Source organism: Mastigoproctus giganteus, chromosome 13 (assembly GCF_048544385.1).
Source record: "Mastigoproctus giganteus isolate SK-2022 chromosome 13, ASM4854438v1, whole genome shotgun sequence".
In the NCBI taxonomy this organism is placed as follows: Eukaryota; Metazoa; Arthropoda; class Arachnida; order Uropygi; family Thelyphonidae; genus Mastigoproctus; species Mastigoproctus giganteus.
In genome coordinates, this window is record NC_143587.1 from 61,343,445 (window position 1) to 61,361,229 (window position 17,785).

The window sequence follows — 17,785 nt, forward strand, 5'->3', positions numbered from 1 at the left end:
AGTAGCATATTAGCTTTATCTTTAGATAAATTGCAGTAAAACCATCAAGATATATGAGGCATGGCTATTAAATAATTAAACTGCTTGTGCAGCCACTACACGCCAAGCAACATCTGTGAAACAAAGGCACAGTGGTTGACTTTAAACCTTTCCCTAGTTGTCTACCAAGTCATGTTATGTGTTCATCGCTTTGCAGTGAGACAGGTTTTCATTACCTTGTGTTTTTGCAGTTTGCTGGAAAAATGACAGACAAAAGCATCAAACAATGAATCAACTTCAAATTTTTAACAAACTAAAGAAAACACCAACTGAAAGTTATGAATTGTTATGTCAAGTTTATGGGGAAGATATCTCATTTTTAGAAGGGAGAGAATGCACAAGACAATGAATGACCAGGCCATCCAGTATTCATGAAAACCAATGAAAATGTGGACCAGGTAAGGACACTGATTAGAAGTAATCATCGTTTAAGCATTAGAATGGTTGCATCAGAACTCAATATAGACAAAGAAATATTTAGACAAATTTTAACTGAAAATTTAGGCACAACAAAAGTGTGTGCCAAGATGGTGCCAAAAATTTTGAAGATCAAAGAATGAGAAGACTCCAAATTTGTGAAGATGTTTTGAAACAAATGAAGAGTATCCAGACTTTCTGAGTAGTGTAATTACTTGTGATGAAAGTTAGCTGTTCCAGTATGACCCAGAAAACAATCCATTCAATCCATTCCACTGCACCAAAAAAAGCAAATATGTCAAAACCAAAGATGAAACCATGCTTCTTGTTTTCTTCAATATTAAAGGAATTATTATGGCTGAACACATCCCTCCAAATCAGACTGTCAATCAAACATACTACACTGAAGTTCTGACAAGCCTGCTTGAAAAATTTGAGGTATTGCTCAAAACATCAAAGGCAGATATTGTTGGGATATCAGAGACGTGGTGTCACACAGATATAAGGGATGCAGAACTGCAATTTCTGGAGTACAACGTCTACAGAAAGGATAGACAGGATAGGAAGGGGGGAGGGGTTATGCTATTAGTTAAGAAACACATAAAAACCAAGGAAGTGAAGCCAGTCGACATCGCTGGACAGCGCAGTGTTGAGTCAGTTTGGTGTGACAAGCATTGGGAGATCAAAATTGAGAGTAGGAGTGTGCTATAGGCCTAATGACTCTGATGAGTATAATAAGAAACTGTACAGGGAAATAGAGTGGGCCAGTAAATCAGAGAGTCTTATAATGGTGGATTTTAATTTCCCATATATTGACTGGAATTTGTGGGTTGGTCACTCACACACTAGCAGGCCTTTTGTGGATTTATTGGATGATTGTTTTCTACATCAGCATGTTCGGGAGGCAACTAGAGGGAGTAATACTCTTGATTTGATTATCAGCAGTGATTCTTCATGCATTAAGAATCTGCAGATAAATGAACCACTAGGTGGCAGTGATCACAGTGTGCTGAAGTGGGATTTACTCAAAGAGGTAACTACCATTAGGGGTAAAGGGAAGGGTTATTGCTTCCGTAAAGGCGACTACGATGGACTGAGACAGTATTTAAATTCTATACAGTAGGACCAACTGATGATGTTACCAACAGCAAATTCAAAATGGGAAGCATTCAAAGAACTTATCTTGGAAGCTACTAGGCTTTACATACCAACTAAGAAATATTGTTCAAGGTTTAGGCCTAAATGGATGTCAGATGAACTAATGAGGCATATGGCAGGGAAGAAAAATGCATGGGATACATACAAATTAACACATGACACAGAAGCCTATGATAGATACAAGTTGATATGCAACCAAGTTACAAAGGAGGTTAGGCAGGCGAAGGCAGATTACAAGAAATTCTTGGCAAGGGATGCAAAGAAAAACAGCAAAGAGTTCTTTACTTATGTAAACTCTAGAAGGAAGGGGATGAATCAGATTGGTCCACTTGATATCGATGGGTCAACTGTTGATGATCCTGCTCAGGTAGCTAACAAACTAAATGAATATTTTGCATCGACATTCACACATGAGGAGTTATTTAGCGAAGGGAATGCCAGAGGTGTATTCAACTCTGGCAGTAAGCTTGATAACCTTGTAATAACTGAGAGTAAAGGGGAGAAGAAATTGTTGAAGATAAACACAAGAAAGGCACCTGGGGGTGGATGAAATCTATACAGTTATATTAAATCAGGCAGCAAAGGAAGTAAGCAAACTCTTAGCCATAATTATGAGAGTTTCCCTGGGCTCAGGGGAGGTACCCATGGACTGGAGATGTGCAAATGTGACCACAATCCACAAAGGAGGATCAAAGGGAAACACAGGTAATTACAGACCTGTTAGTTTTACTTCTGTTCTAGGGAAATTAATGGGGGTACTGGTTAAAGAAGCATTGCAGGGTCATCTAGACAAGACTTCAGTTATAGCTCGGACACAGCATGGTTTTGTTAAGGGAAAGTCTTGCCTAACCAATTTGATTGAATACTATGATGTGGTCACAAAGGAACTGGATGCAGGGAATAACTTTGATATCATATATTTGGATCTTAGAAAGGCTTTTGATACTGTTGCACATGGAAGACTGCTGCACAAATTGGAGCAGTGTGGCGCTGGAGGCAAATTGCTGCTATGGATAAAGCGATGGTTGAGTGGGAGAAGACAGAGAATAGTAATCAATGGACACTGCTCATCGTGGACTAATGTTATTAGTGGAGTCCCTCAGGGTTCAGTGTTGGGTCCATTATTGTTTTCTGTATTTATAAATGATATTGATGATGGTATATCTAGCTTAATGTCCAAGTTTGCAGACGATACGAAAGTTGGCAGGGTTTTTAAGGACACTAATGACAGTACGCTGCTGCAACAGGATCTAGAAAAGTTGAGCAGATGGGTTGAGAGGTGGCAAAGGAAGTTTAACATTGACAAATGTAAAGTACTACATATGGGAAGCAGCAACCTCAGAGTGACGTATCAATATCCACTCTGTGGTACTACACTGACAGTGGTAGAGAATGAAAGGGACCTGGGGGTGGTTGTGCAGGCAGATATGAAGTTTTCTGAGCAGTGCAGACGGGCTGCAAGAGTAGCTCATGGTGTATTGTCGATGATATATAGGAATTTTTCTAACAGGGATAAGGAGGTGATTATCCCCTTATATAAGGCAATGGTCAAGCCACACCTTGAGTACTGTATACAGGTCTGGAGGCCTCATTATATGAAGGATGTAGAGCTGTTGGAATGAGTACAGAGGGCAACAAGATTAGTGAAATAAACAAAGGGTTGCTCTTACGGAGAAAGGCTTAAGTTTTGCAAATTACAGTGTCTTGAGACTAGGCACCTGCAAGGTGATCTGATTGAGGTGTATAAAGCCTTGAATGGTTTGAGCATGCTTTATGCTGATGGAATTCTTCCTTTTGCTCAGAATAGTCATTTGAGAGGGCATAAATTCAAATTGAGGAAAGACAGATGTAGGATAGATGTGCGGAAGTTTGCCTTTAGCCAGCGGGTGGTTGGTTGGTGGAACAAACTTCCATCCTTTGTTGTGGAAGTTGATAGCCTAAATAAATTTAAGGCTGAGCTGGACAGGTACTTGGAATGAACGGAGGGGTGAAATGGGAGCGTGTTTTTTTTTTTTTTTTTTTTTGGCTGATGCTGCATAAGCTTGCTTTCTTGCATCATATGCCTCTACTAATGCTAAGGTAGCTGACAAACTGAATAAGTATTTTGCATCTACATTCACACGACGAATTCTGTAGGGAAGTGGGGACAAAAAATTTATCAAACTGTAACAGGGAACTAAATGATTTTGTAATAACTGAGAGAAAAGTGGAGGAGAAACTGTTGAAGTTAAACATCAGAAAAACACCTGGGGTGGATGGGATCTATCGTGCTATATTAAAGGAGACAGCAAAGAAAGTAAGCAAACACTTAGCCATAATTATGAGAGCATCAATGGAGTCAGGGGAGGTCCCCATGGACTGGAAATGTGGAAATATATCCCATATTTCCAGTTTCCAATTCACAAATTCACAAAGAGGCATCAAAGGGTGACACAAGTAATTACAGACCTGTTAGTTTAAACTCTGTTCTGCAAAAAATAATGGAGTCACTGGTTAAAGAAGCATTGCAGGATCATCTAAACAGGACTGCAGTTATAGTTCAGCCACAGCATGTGTTTGTTAAGGGGAAGTCTTGTCTTTTGATGTCATCAGACATCAAATGTTGGAACAAGGTTAAATACATTACAACTGACTTGCATCAAAATTCCCAATGTCTTATTGTCTTATCAACAGAGTGTATTTACCTACAAAACGTGGATCTGCTGAGTTCTCCATGCACTGAATTAAGAGATTTGTGAGCTGATCAACTTCTGCCTCTTGCCCAGTATTCTTTTTCTGCTGATCAAAGTGATCAGAGTGAACTGGCAAATTTCCAGAATAATTAGGTGAATGATGAACTGGCTTGCCTCTGGGGTGCAGACTATTAAAAAAAAAAAAAAAAAAAAAAAAAAAAAAATAGTAGTAAATTTAAATAAAAAAAAGTTAAAGTACAACTAAAGATAAGTATAACCCAATAATCAAAATACTGAGTTACATTTAACATTAATCATTTATATTTAATAAATTTAATTATAAAGTATGAATTTACAAACCTTTCACAATATCTGAAATTTTAAAATTGGTTTACTCGTCATGATTTTTTTTAAAATTAAACATAAAATAGAATTTATAACATAATTTTGAAAGGGCATATCAAATGCAAGTATTAGACTATAGCAGAGGTTCCCAAACTTTCTCGGTTCACGGCGCCCTTAGTGTCCCAGTAATTTTTTCACAGCATCCCTAGGCCAAAAGAAATACTTAACACAGTGGTTTTTCGACCTTATAATATATACCTATATATAATAATTTTATTCTTTATATAGAGGTACTAAATAAAGATCAATTATAGATCACCACAAAATTAAAAAGATATGGTAGAATGAATATTGTACCCTTTTTATAATGAAATAAATATATAAATTTCAATATAATAATAATAACTTTAAGTAACTTAAACCCAAATTACATGGCACCCCAAGAATGTTGTTGAGGCACCCTAGTGTGCTGCAGCACTCTGGTTGAAAACCACTGGACTATAGTGATATATATTTTTTAAAATTAATATTATTTTATTTTAATAATTAAATTTCAATAATATTTCAGTACTTTAAATTTTTGATGTAATCTCATTACAATACTCAAATAATAAAAATCAATAAACAATAATTTTTCTATGAATTTTAGTTTACAGGGAGATATAATAAAATGAAATAACAGTATCCCATTATGTTCTATTCTATTGGAAGAGTGTGTATCATGAAGGTAGGGCACCAATAAAACCTAGTTACAAAAAATGCTAAATATCAATTTTAGCCAAATTTTGAAGGAATAATTTTATACAGGTATCCAATATTTAATTATTCTAAGCTTCTCATGTGATGCCAGTATGATATCACATCAATGCATGAAATCTCTTTCTAAAAATAATTTGAATTTCAGCATATTATCTGAGTATTAATAAGGGATTATTATTGTTAGTGTTAGTATTAGCCATATAGTGCAAGGCTTTTAAAGCTGCACCAATGAAAAAAATAATGATAATAATAAATAAAAAATAAATCCTATAAAAATAAAAATTAAAAAAAAGGAAATAAACTACCTATGTGCTTCCCTCCTCACATGGATAACTATCCACCTGACATTTACAGTTGTCAATTGACTTGGCGCATTATAGCCTCAGATGCTGAGGTGCCATAAATAAAATCCTTAAACGAACAAACAAATCAAGCCCCATCAGTCACAACTACCTATAAAAGTAACTGATTCCAATAATTAGCAACTCACTGCTAAAAGAAAATTTCCTACAGTTCAGTCTAAACCTCTTCCCTTGTAATCTGAATTTATGGTTCCTAGTTCCATAATCATTTAAAACTGAAAATTTTGCCTTCATTTGCTTTATTGTCTCCCCTCAGAGACTAAAATCAGACAATCAGACCACCTAGCTGCCAGGTTCTGTAGCCCATATATTTGAAGGCTTTCCTTACATGGACGTCTTTTTTGCGGATCTTACCAAACAGGTTGCCCATATTTGGAGCCTTTCAAGAAGCTCAATGTATTTTTTTAGGTTCAGTCTCCATACTTGGACATAGTATTCCAAGCGCAGTCCTTGTACAGTAGGATTATGACTTCTCTGGAAGCAAATGGTTGATAAATCATCAATAGGACACCACTGGTCTTCCTTTCCACCTGTGTATATTAATTAATTTACACAGGTGAAAAGGAAGGCTCATTAATTCAATCCTACCAGGCATATACATTATTTTGAAGTTGCTATTTACCAAGTATAATGCCTTGCATTTTGCTACATTAAAACACAGCTGCCACTTTTCTAACCATCCCTGAAGTCTATCTAAGTCATTCTGAAGAAGCCCCACTTGGTGCCAATCATTAACCACATGACCTCTATCCATTCATTAAAATTATTTATGAAAATCAGAAACAACAACAGTCCCGGAACTGGCAACCTGCAAAAAAAAAAAAAAAAATGTGTGCGTGTTGTGTGCTCTGTCCTATTCAAGGTGTTGTACTGAGTGGGATAAGTGTGTGAGAATGGTAAATGCACCACCCTTGCACTGGTGCGGGATTCTTTTTTCCAATATCTAATAAGTGTAAATTGTTTAAATTGTATGCTGAATACGTATAATGAAAAAAAAATTTAAAAAAAAATATATATATACTGTATATATAGTCCATTCTTAAATATTATTGTATAAATGTGTGCGAATGCCAGGTCACATGTGTAAACTGTGCAGTAACTGAGTGAATGTTTGTGAATGGCATTATATAAAAAAAACAGTGTGATTTTTTTGGTAGTTGTTCATATTTAGGTCTATTTGTATGATGATGAATGCAAGATGGCAAATGTGTGAAAGAATGTAGTCTTATGTGCTGAAAATCTGTCTGCCCCTAAATATATGTCATACAATAAAAAAAGAAAAAAAAAATATGTGTACTTGTGTAAATGTAAATAAATATGACAGGTATGTTGGTGGACCAAGTACATGTAGAGTGTGCGTTTGGTTCTGACAAGCCCCCCAATTAGACTGCAGTGGGGACAACCTATCAAGAACCCTCCCTGCTTTGCTGATGTCATGTCTCCTCATTCAAAGTCAAAAGTGTGGAATCTGAGGACACTGGCTTCAGTTGGCCTGGCCAGTGCAGAACTTGAAACAGATAAGTACTGTAAGTGTACAGTGTGATAATCCCGCCCACATAGTATGGAGGGAGTATGACTTTACTCCCCTTCAATACCTGTTACCCTCCACCTCAAATCCGAACTTCTAACCTGGTGGCCTATACAACCACAAAACTACTCCTATTCTAGCTCCATCATCTACATTTCGTGACACTACCATCATCTCCGTCATCTTTAGCTCAAGTAACCATCTTTGCCACCACCTTTGACTTAGACAGTTCCTAATCATACCTGTAGAATGCTGAATGATCATTGTGTTTTCCCATCTTCTATCTGCTGCAGGCCTCAGGCTGGTCCCAAAGTGGATTCATCTGCTGGCACAGGTTAGCCTGTGTGGAATCTATATCTCTTCCCTCTATCCCCTTTTAATTCTTGCCTTTTGCTTTCATCCATCTATAAAGTGTTTAATTTTTTACTTTTTATTCTTCTTCTTCTGCTATTCTTTCCTCTATTCTGTTTGTCCATGCTGGTACCACCTTAGTGCGGGATTCTTTTTTTCAATTTTTTTGGTAATTTCTATCAATTATTTTTTTAAAATTTTATTTTATGTTATTTTTATTTCATTTTTAATTCCCTTTATTTTTATCATTTTTACTACTTTATTATTTTTACTACTTTATTATTATTATTTTTAATAATTTATAATTATTATTTTTTATTTTATTTGCTAATTTTTTGAATAGTTTGGATATTCAGTACATGACACTTGAGGTTTGCTGCAATTTGTGCTGTTGTGGCTGCCTCCTCGTGGCATACACAGGTACTAGGATGCACCTTCCTGGAAGCAAAGTTTCCAGAAACAACTAAACAACATATGCACAGCACAAACATGGCATGATACACGTTTCTGGTCTTTCTGTATCATCACAGTATACCATGGTGGAAATGAATTAGCTTTTGGAAGCTGGCCTACATAAGACACTATACATGTCTGCAGTTCCGGAACCAATCCTTGGAGAACCAAGGATTGGTTCTGGGATAATATTAGATCAATCTGAAGAGTAACCATTAATCATAGCCCTCTGCTTCCTTCCCCTGCAGGCACCTTTTTTTTCCTTTTTTTTTTTTTTTGTTAGTTGTTGGCACATTGGCTTCTGTGGCCAAAGTGCACCTCCCAAAATTTTTGCATTTTACTGTGATCCAAGCCCAAGGCAGGATTCAAACCTGCGACCTTTGGGTTGCTATAGGCAGGCACTTTACCCACCTGGCTAGCCCAGTCAGCTGCAGGCACCCTGAAATATGACCTAGGCCATTGGGTATTCATTATTTTGTCTGTAATTGCATGTATTGTAAAGCTGGCTTAATAACCATTTGTTGGATACAAAAATATCTGGAAACTCTAAATTCCATCCAAGACCTAGCTAACTTAGGCTAATGTAACCCTCCAGATGCCCCAACACCAAAGTTCCTTGTATTATAAATGGAACTGGAATCCATGCTTTTCTAAATGGGTAGTAGTGACAGTCTCCATCTTACCATGGAGATCTTACACTCAAATAAACTGAAATTTCAATGTAGGCCCCATTATGAAAATGAAGTCAGAGGGAGAGAATTGAAATTAATTTTTGATTAGCCAATGTTTAATATTTAAAAAAATATATCATTTATCCCTATTATTCAATTTGAAGTAGAGTTATTACTGAATGCTCTACATCAGTGTTCCACATCTTTTTAAATTCATGGCACATCTTTTTAAGCTATAGTACACTTAAATCTGCCTTGTTTAGAAAGGAAACTAACAATTCATGCATACCAATGTGTAAGTAAATATAAAGCAATAAATTGGTTTGTAAGAGGAAAATCAGGGCTGTTTTACTGCATGGTTCCACCTGGCACATGCTAAGGATCTTATTATTTATTATTTGTTTGACTGCAACAACTTTATCAAAGTGGGCTAAAATGCCCTCAGTGCCAGAGGCCTACTGTTGGACAAAGATAATCCTAAAAGCATGTACAATCTAGCAAAAAAAAAAAAAATGAAAACACCAGCAAGAAAGTGATCAGCTCAAATATGAACAAGCAATTAATAACAGCTGCCGAATAATACATAGCAGTTCCATTTCTATTACTGAAAGGCATTTCTTCGATTCACTAAACAATCTCAAGGCACAACTGGAACCTCACAGAACAATACAGGTTGCAGAATATTGCTGTATATCACTCTCGAAAGTGTCAGGTAGTTGTGTGAGCTCTCTCAACAGGGATCTCTGGTAGGCACACCAAAAATGTATGCAAGCACATCATGCTACTGCATTGCATGCAACACTGAACATCTTTGGGGGTGAAGGCAAAAGGCAAGAAACAGTATAAAATGATGCACTTATTAATTCTATTATTTAATATAACATTATATTGGAAATATCATCTTTAGTTATAAGCATTGTTTTTTATCCAGAAAAAAATTGTTTCCTGACAATCTCACTTCCACGCAATGGAGGATGAGAGAAACTGAGGGAGCACATAATGCATTTAAATCACTACAGATTCTTTGTGTTAGATGTTTGCCTTCATCCAGCAGGTAGTTGATTGTTGGAACAAAATGTTGTGGAAGTGAGTAGTTTGAATAAATTCAAGGAAAAGAACTAGACAAAATACTGGAAGGGATGGCCAAGTGATGTGGGACTTCTTTTTTTTTTTTTTTTTTTTGGCTGATGATGAGCTTGCTTTCTTGCATCATTTGCCATTACTAATACTATACTTCCCCAATTAAAAAAGCCAACGATTATGCATAGATTGAAACTGCAAACTACACTGGATATATTAAAATTCAAACTGACTGCAAAGAAGTCTTTATTTCATTTGTAATTTACACTGATAATTCTAACAAATATTTAAACATTTAAAAGGGTATGAACTGAGCTCAAAGGCAAATTCACTGCTGGGATAATAAACTGAACATGAATGTGCATGTTCAATTACATACTATCAATCTTTTTTTTTCTTTTTTAGCATTGTTAGTAATAGGAATATAGCACAACATTTCCAGCCCTGATTCAAATAAGAAAAGTGAATAGCAATTTTACTTATTATTCACCATCAGGTGTCAGCAATCCTTGGTTTCAACATTTATTTATATACTATAGTTCTGAACCCAATTTTCCAGTTGAAAGCAATTCCAGTTTATGAAGTTTTCTATAAACTGTAATAAACTAAGGAAATGGTATTAATATTTTAGTAATGGTATTTATATAGTTTATAAAGGGCTTCCACTGACATTTTAATTTTTAAACTTACTGTCTCTAAAATTTTCACACCTCTTAATTTAATTTTTAACTAGTTTCAATATTTTTTTCAATTTTCTTGCCTTTTTTGTTGTAAACTTGTTTTTGAAAAAAGGGGGCTAGAATAGAATAGAATAGAACTGAAATGGGCTAATATAGCATAGAAATTAAAAAATAGGACAGAATAGAAATGGGCTAGAATACAAAATTGCCGCCTGAGGCAACAACCTCTCTAGCTCATTCCACGCCAAGAACACATGATTTGTAGTTTCTTTGGGTACAACAACGAGGCGTTAGTATTAATACAGGTAAAATCATGCAAGCAGTATCAGCCAAAAAATATACCCACTTTGTCCATCCCTTCTAATAATTAATAAATACATTTCCGTTAATTCTCTAGAAGTCCAAGGCCACAAAATTTGTCTAATCTTACAGTACTCGAATTGGGCCAAAACACCGTTCCGATTGAAACATCTGCTTAAATTAAATTAAGCCAAGCTTTAAATCTGGCTATTTCCAAACACTTTTCCAGAATTTTTATCGCTGCTGATTACAAATTAGAAAACATTCGTACTTAATTAATCGTGTCGTCCAAATACCAGAACCAATAAGAAGTTGTATGTAATGTATGCCTGTGTTGGTTAAAACTTCTGATAAAAATATATTTAACCTAGTTTTTGTTGCCAAACATTTAGCGTGCCGGTTTTTCAAATTGAGCAATGATCGTGTCTGTAAAATTATGGGTATTCCAGCATGAGTATTTGCACATGAGAGAAAGAAAATCGAGATTCGATGGAGACAGAAAAAAATAAAATAATATATCCTACAACTTCGCCTCAGACAAGTTAACCACATCCTCAAGTGAAAAAACATATGATTGGAAGACCATATGGTATGAATTGTGTCAATGGCTTAAGAACCACTATATTATTAATTGATTATAATATGCGAAAAATATCTTGCTGTACAGGGCATTTGCTTGAAAATATGAAAGATGCGGCTTGAACAAGTAACTAATTCGAAAACATGACAGCATGTTCATAAAATCACATCCACTCACCCTTATACTCATTTCTGCAACTCTCAAACCCCACCCAAAATATGTCCTACTTCGCCTGCGTATCATTTGTACAGTCGCTTACCCTTGCTTCGAACTCGAAGTTGTAGCCATGATCGTTCACCACTTCGTACTTGCGTCCGCTGCCGTAGTCTGGGCCAAAACTGTGTGGGAAAAACGTCCCAGTTAAGCAACGCTGATGTAAACAGGCCGTTAACTTAGTCGCCCACGAGCTTTTGAAGTGGTCCCAGAGCGATGTTACAGAACGGGGTCAGAATGACAGCAAACGATTTAGGTAGCTGGTATTCTCCCTTAAGAAACCATTAAATATTTATATATAAATAACTATTTTGAGCTTTTGAACACTCCAGAGAGAAAGAGATCTGACGGCGTCCAAGAAATGGGGTAAACAAATTCTCTGTACCCCGACGACATGAATGGAGCAATTATACCTTTGTTCTAAAACTGACAAGCGGCATCTTTACAGCTGAAAGATAGTACTTTTCACACCCTTCACTTAATTACTGTATTTTTTCACTTTATCCTTGGAGTTTGCCCTGGTTTCGTTTTCATAACTTATTTGGTTCAGGAAATATAAAACTACCCCAAATTTAATCTTGCTAAAGCAAAAAACGATTATTAAAAGAGTATTAGTAACTCTACGAATAACGACTGTGCATTCCGTTGGGAAATAAGTTATTTGTTTTAAGTACAAAATAAAAGATATTTAAGTCGTTTTTTCTCTGCATACCCAGAATTTATTTTATTTTGCTGTCCATATACATGTACTGTACTTAATACAACTTACAATCCTTTGCTTAATGCAGCGTAATTTTTTGTTTGGGGAAGCGAAAAAAAAAAAAAAAAATCTACGCGTATCCTTTCCTCAATCCAGAAATGAAAATTTATATTTTCCGGATCCATTTAATAACAGCAAACACTATTTGGACTTAAGTCATAAAAATAACACATGGAACACATTGAATTGTATAAATGATATGCAGTATTTACCGTTTTCCTGTTCATAATCAATTAAAAGAAAATTTTACTTTTCATTTTCTTTTCTCCCACGGCTTACCTAAAACGGATACAAGCCTTTAGTAAGTACAATATTTTGGTGATAACCAGAATCTCCTATTGCCGCTAAGAGCCATAAGGTTACAATTTTCAACTGTTTCTATACTGACACTACTTCTTTGGCCACTGTGTTATTTGTGTCATAGAACAAGGACTATAACTCTTTGGTTTGCCTATCGCAACATAGGCCACGTTGGGCTTTTACTTAGTTTATCCTCAATTCGTCAGTATGAAGGGGCAAGTGAATTATGAAATAGGGAGAGTGGGGGGGAATTAGGCCAAAGGAGTCCGGAAAATTTGAGGAGCTTTTTTTTTTTTTTTTTTTCTTTTTAAAATAAGGAAGGGCGGATCGAGGGATGGTGTCAAGAGAGGTGGAGGTGACAGGTGGGTTGTCTGCATTGCGACTGTACATCGTGTAGGAGATCTTGTTCACTGTCATATTTAGAAGAAAGGAATTAGAGAGGCTGTTTGCCCTGTGGTCCGTGCTGGCTCTCGACGGTCATGGGCACTTAAATTCAACTTAAATATTTTAGTAGATAAATTATATTTATGAAACTGTAATTATTACTATGTAACTGCTATCAATGTATGCTGTCGGGGGGGGGGGAGTTATAAATGATGGCGTTTTATTATACCTGTATATTATTATTACTTTCGTATAACTCTTTTAATTTATTCTCTCACCCTTTACCTTTCCTTTATAGGGCTGGGTAACCATTATAAATGGTGGGCCAAATAAAATGTCTGTGAGGTGCACGTGGGCCAAATTTTTTTTAGCTTTTCACGATTTTTAGGATTATTGAAATGGTGTATAATGAAAAAAATTTCGTTAACAGTTTTATGTTATTTATACATACAAGTACATATATTTAATTTTATTAATAAGAAAAACGAAATACAAATTCAAGGTAAAATTACAAAAATACAATTACTGTATATAGTAACAAAACACAAATACAATGATAGTTATAAAATACAAATACAATTCCAATAACAAAAATTGCAATATTTAAATTTTATAATATTTAATTGGAGATTTTATACTGTTTATTTTTATCAGTGAATCGATATTTGTCGTAGCAATGCGCAGAGTATTTTCTAAATTGATGTCAGAAATTCCATTAATTTAAAAATATATATAATACGTAATAAATATATTTTTAAAACGACCGCGGGCTAAGTTACACACGTTCGTTAACCGGAGATGGAGTTGGCCCGCTGGTCGGAGGTTGCCCACCCCTGCTTCATTGTTTCTCTATGCATCCGTTACCTTGGTATTGATTGTTCTCTGAAAGGATAACAATCAATGCCAAATTCTTTGAGAGGAATTGTTGTTCGAAGGTCCTTTGAGAAGAAATTCCTCTCAAAGAACTAAAGCCCATAATGCAACTTGACTACTACGTTAATCCTTAATATGATCAGAAGATCCAAGAACTGAGGCTTACTCTCTTTACAAAATTGCATAATGGCAGAATTGCGTACGCCTCACGGGCAATTGACTGACTGACACACACACACACATTTATTATACACCAAGGCTATTTATACATGTGCACTTAAAGGGGAACACTTCTTCATTGGGATTCTTCTCGACCCCCTTATTAGCAAACTGGCAACATATCCCTTACTATACAACTTGAATTAATCACACCCAACCACAATTGGCATTCTCAAATTTGCCCTAGTCTTCCCTTTCAATTCAATATACAAATTACTTCTTAATCAATGTCACGTCAAACCTATGACGCACCCTTGCTTATCATTACCAACACTCAAGCTTTCACAGACTGCTATTTCACAATATCTGTAATTCTGTAACGGATACAATTATAATTACAAACAGTATATTTTCGATTTTTAATCCTCTAACAACATAACATCATTATTCAAACCTTGCCAATATAATACTCTCTAACTGATACAATGTAAATGTATACCTGAATACTAAATAAATATGAATCAGTTCATACTAAACTTGCACGATTAATTATTCTTTATTTAGTTCATATTACACTACATAACATTGGCGCATAATGGACTTTAGCTGCCGTTGCGCCGTAAAACCAACAACTACATAACATCAAATCTATTATTCATATATTTGCAATTCACAATTCTCTGAAAATCCATTCAATATCTTCTCCTCTAATTATCTTCTTTATTCATTCTTAATAATGAAATAATAATAAAATTTACTTTCCATACCACGGAATTATTCTTGCCTACAAATTTATTTTCAATTCATCCTTGATATTTATTTGACCTTCGCTCTTTACCAATTACTTCGTTAAGCCTTCTGATTTATATCTCTATCTCTCGTATATACTAATCTGACCACCCTTGCTAATCATTACCAACACACTGCATATTTCCCTCGTTAATGGAAAATACAGTATATGTCTTCTAAAAGATCCAAAGAACCAATAAATAATATAATGTATTTTAATAAATAATTTAATAATGCTGTAATTATTAAAGTACTTTAATAATTCAGTTCTCAATTAATTAAATTAATTGAGAACTGAAGTGACTGGATGGCTGTTTTTTACTATTTGTCTAAAACTTCAATTTAAAGATGTCTCTTGCTGTGCTTTTTAAAGTACTTCAAGAAAGTTCTGTTTCGTTCTTGTAATTAATCCTTATGTTCCCATTTTAACGTTTAAACTCGCCACTTCTCTTTGTTTGACTGTTTATTTTTACTTAAATCTAAATCCTTCCTGTATAATTCCATATACAAATATAGTACATATAATAATAATATTTTCCCTTTTTGCACCTATATAAAAAATAATCGTCAAAAGAAATGCCATAGTTGATGCAATATCAGTAAAACATCGAATACATAATTATACTTAAAATGAGTTTGAACGAGTTCGCATAGTTGGGCGTCATAAGGTTGGATGATCTACCAAGGAAGTTACTGTCCGTGCTGGACGAGTTTCTAAGCTAGTTGATGCTGACACTAGTGGGCGTCTCCAACTCCAGAAAGCACTTATAACCATCATCCAAGCTTTGGCGCGCCCAGACAGAGCGCGAGAGCAGGAAAACTTGCTGGCAGGCCATCTGACATATTTGTATCACTGAGAAGAATTAGAAAAGTGTAGTCAGTGAGTATGGTCTAAAGATAAGTAGCCAAAAAAGAAAAGAGATGGTGATGGACTGAGGGGGAGAAGTGAGTGTAAAAGGGATAAAATTAGGGAATAAAATGTTGTAAGTGGTGGAAAATTTTAAGTACCTAGGGCAGAGGTTACCAAACTTTCTCGGTTCACGGCGCCCTTAGTGTCCCAGTAATTTTTTTCACGGCACCCCTAGGCCAAAAGAAATACCTAACACAGTGGTTTTCGACCTTTTAATATACAGTATACCTATATAATAATTTTATTCTTTATATAGAGGTACTAAATAAAGATCAATTATAAATCACCACAAAATTAAAAAGATACGGTACAATGGATACCGTACACCTTTTTATAATTAAATAAATGTATAAATTTCAAAAAAATAATAATAATAACTTTAAGTAACTTAAACCGAAATTACACGGCACCCTAAGAATGTTTGTTGCGGCACCCCGGTTGAAAACCACTGACCTAGAGAGTGTATTAACAAAGAATGGCAGCCTAAATATGGAAATAACAAGGAAAATAGCAGCTAGTCAGAGTTTCTTCTGTTAACAGCCTATTATGGGTAATGGGAAGTTCCAATGAAGTGTAAAAATCTGATAAATAGGGGCATATTTTGTCCCTATTTTGACCTATGCTGCTGAGACGTGGAGGATGAATAAAAAGGATACCAGCAGAATCCAAGCAATGGAAATGACGGTGTTAAGACTATGCTAGCTAAAGCTAGAAGAGATAAAATTAGAAATATTGACATTAGAATGAACTTTGGAATAGAAAGTTTGAGGGAGAAGATGACTGCATCACGTTTGCGATGGTTTGGACACGTGAAGAGAATGAACTCGAAGAAGAAGAGGCCAAGAGGAAGACCCCGGAAAAGATAGAGAGATCTGATTAGGGAAGATGTGGAAACGGAGGGGAAATGAATAGGAGAGAATGACAGAAAATAAGATTGGGGAAGATAGAAAAAGATGGAAGGCTTTGATTCACCTGACCCAACCCTAGGTTGGAACAGCGAGGAAGATACAGATACAGAAGAATTAGAGGTTATGTTAGTTCTATAGTAAAAGTGTGTTTCTGTCTGTAACCAATACCAAAAAACATACGTCAATATTCCATGTCTTTTTTTTTTTTAATTCTTTCCCTTGTACATGAAAGGCTATTATCTCTCATTATTCTGTGTATAAATATTTTGCTGTATATCGTTTATGAAGCTATGTACTTGATGTTTAATGCTTATTCGATGACTGTTCTAAATAAAATATTATCGCTCATTATGAAAGTTAAATTTGGAATTAAATATCACTTAACTGTATAAAAGTATTTGTTGTTTAATCCTATAATTTGTTAAGCAGTGTAGTATTATTTATCACAGTAAAAGTTATTTTAACCGCTTGTAACTGGTTGTTTTTGCTATTAAAATCGGAGTATATGTATGTAATATCGCCATCTGCTGGTAAGTTTAGTGGTTGTCGTGGTAATAAAAAAAAAGAGAGGCGATTGAATATGATTTGGTCTTGTATCTGTATTAATGTCATATAACTGTGTATCGGAACTAAACAAATATGATTAGGTAAGCGGACGGATACAAGAGGCGCAAAATTTAATTAATTTCTACCAGGTTTGATGTGTATATATTATCTTATTATATATTATTGGTTTACAATATTGACTGTGTACTCTAGCCTTGCAAATGTCTTGGAAAGTAGATCGTCTGCTCTTCGAACTATGTTTGTGAAGTGAATATATTGCTGCATAAAAGATTAAAAAATGCATTTGACATATCAAAAGCACACACAGAGTGATCACCACTGGAATCAAGTGCTGGGTACAGGAAAGGTTAGCTGCATAACCAGGTATCGTCATCTTTTTCCTTTTAATTTTCGACTTAATAAGCAAAGGTTCTTACTGAAACAAAATGAGTTACACTCAAGAAATTAACTCTATATTTTATTACTGTAATAAACTGTAATAAACTGTTGGTTAATGTATTTAATGAATTTTATTTGCATTAATGTTT

The 17,785-nt window shown here is 35.1% G+C and overlaps 1 protein-coding gene across 3 annotated transcripts in view; it reads right to left on the reverse strand.

Moving 5' to 3' along the window:
* LOC150076109 (lipoma-preferred partner-like) overlaps positions 1–17,785 on the reverse strand; it is a 76,704-nt gene that overhangs the window by 49,613 nt on the left and 9,306 nt on the right. Inside the window, exons 1-2 of one of the 3 annotated variants that reach the window (XM_090387466.1) lie at positions 11,655–11,817; positions 4,299–4,474 (exon numbers count right to left, since the gene is read on the reverse strand). In XM_090387466.1, the coding sequence (XP_090243592.1) occupies positions 4,299–4,474; positions 11,655–11,683 (205 nt within the window). In that variant the 5' untranslated portion in view covers positions 11,684–11,817. Of the gene's footprint in view, positions 1–4,298; positions 4,475–11,572; positions 11,818–17,785 lie in introns of those variants that run through there. The other 2 variants (XM_090387468.1, XM_090387467.1) reach the window with 2 other exon arrangements.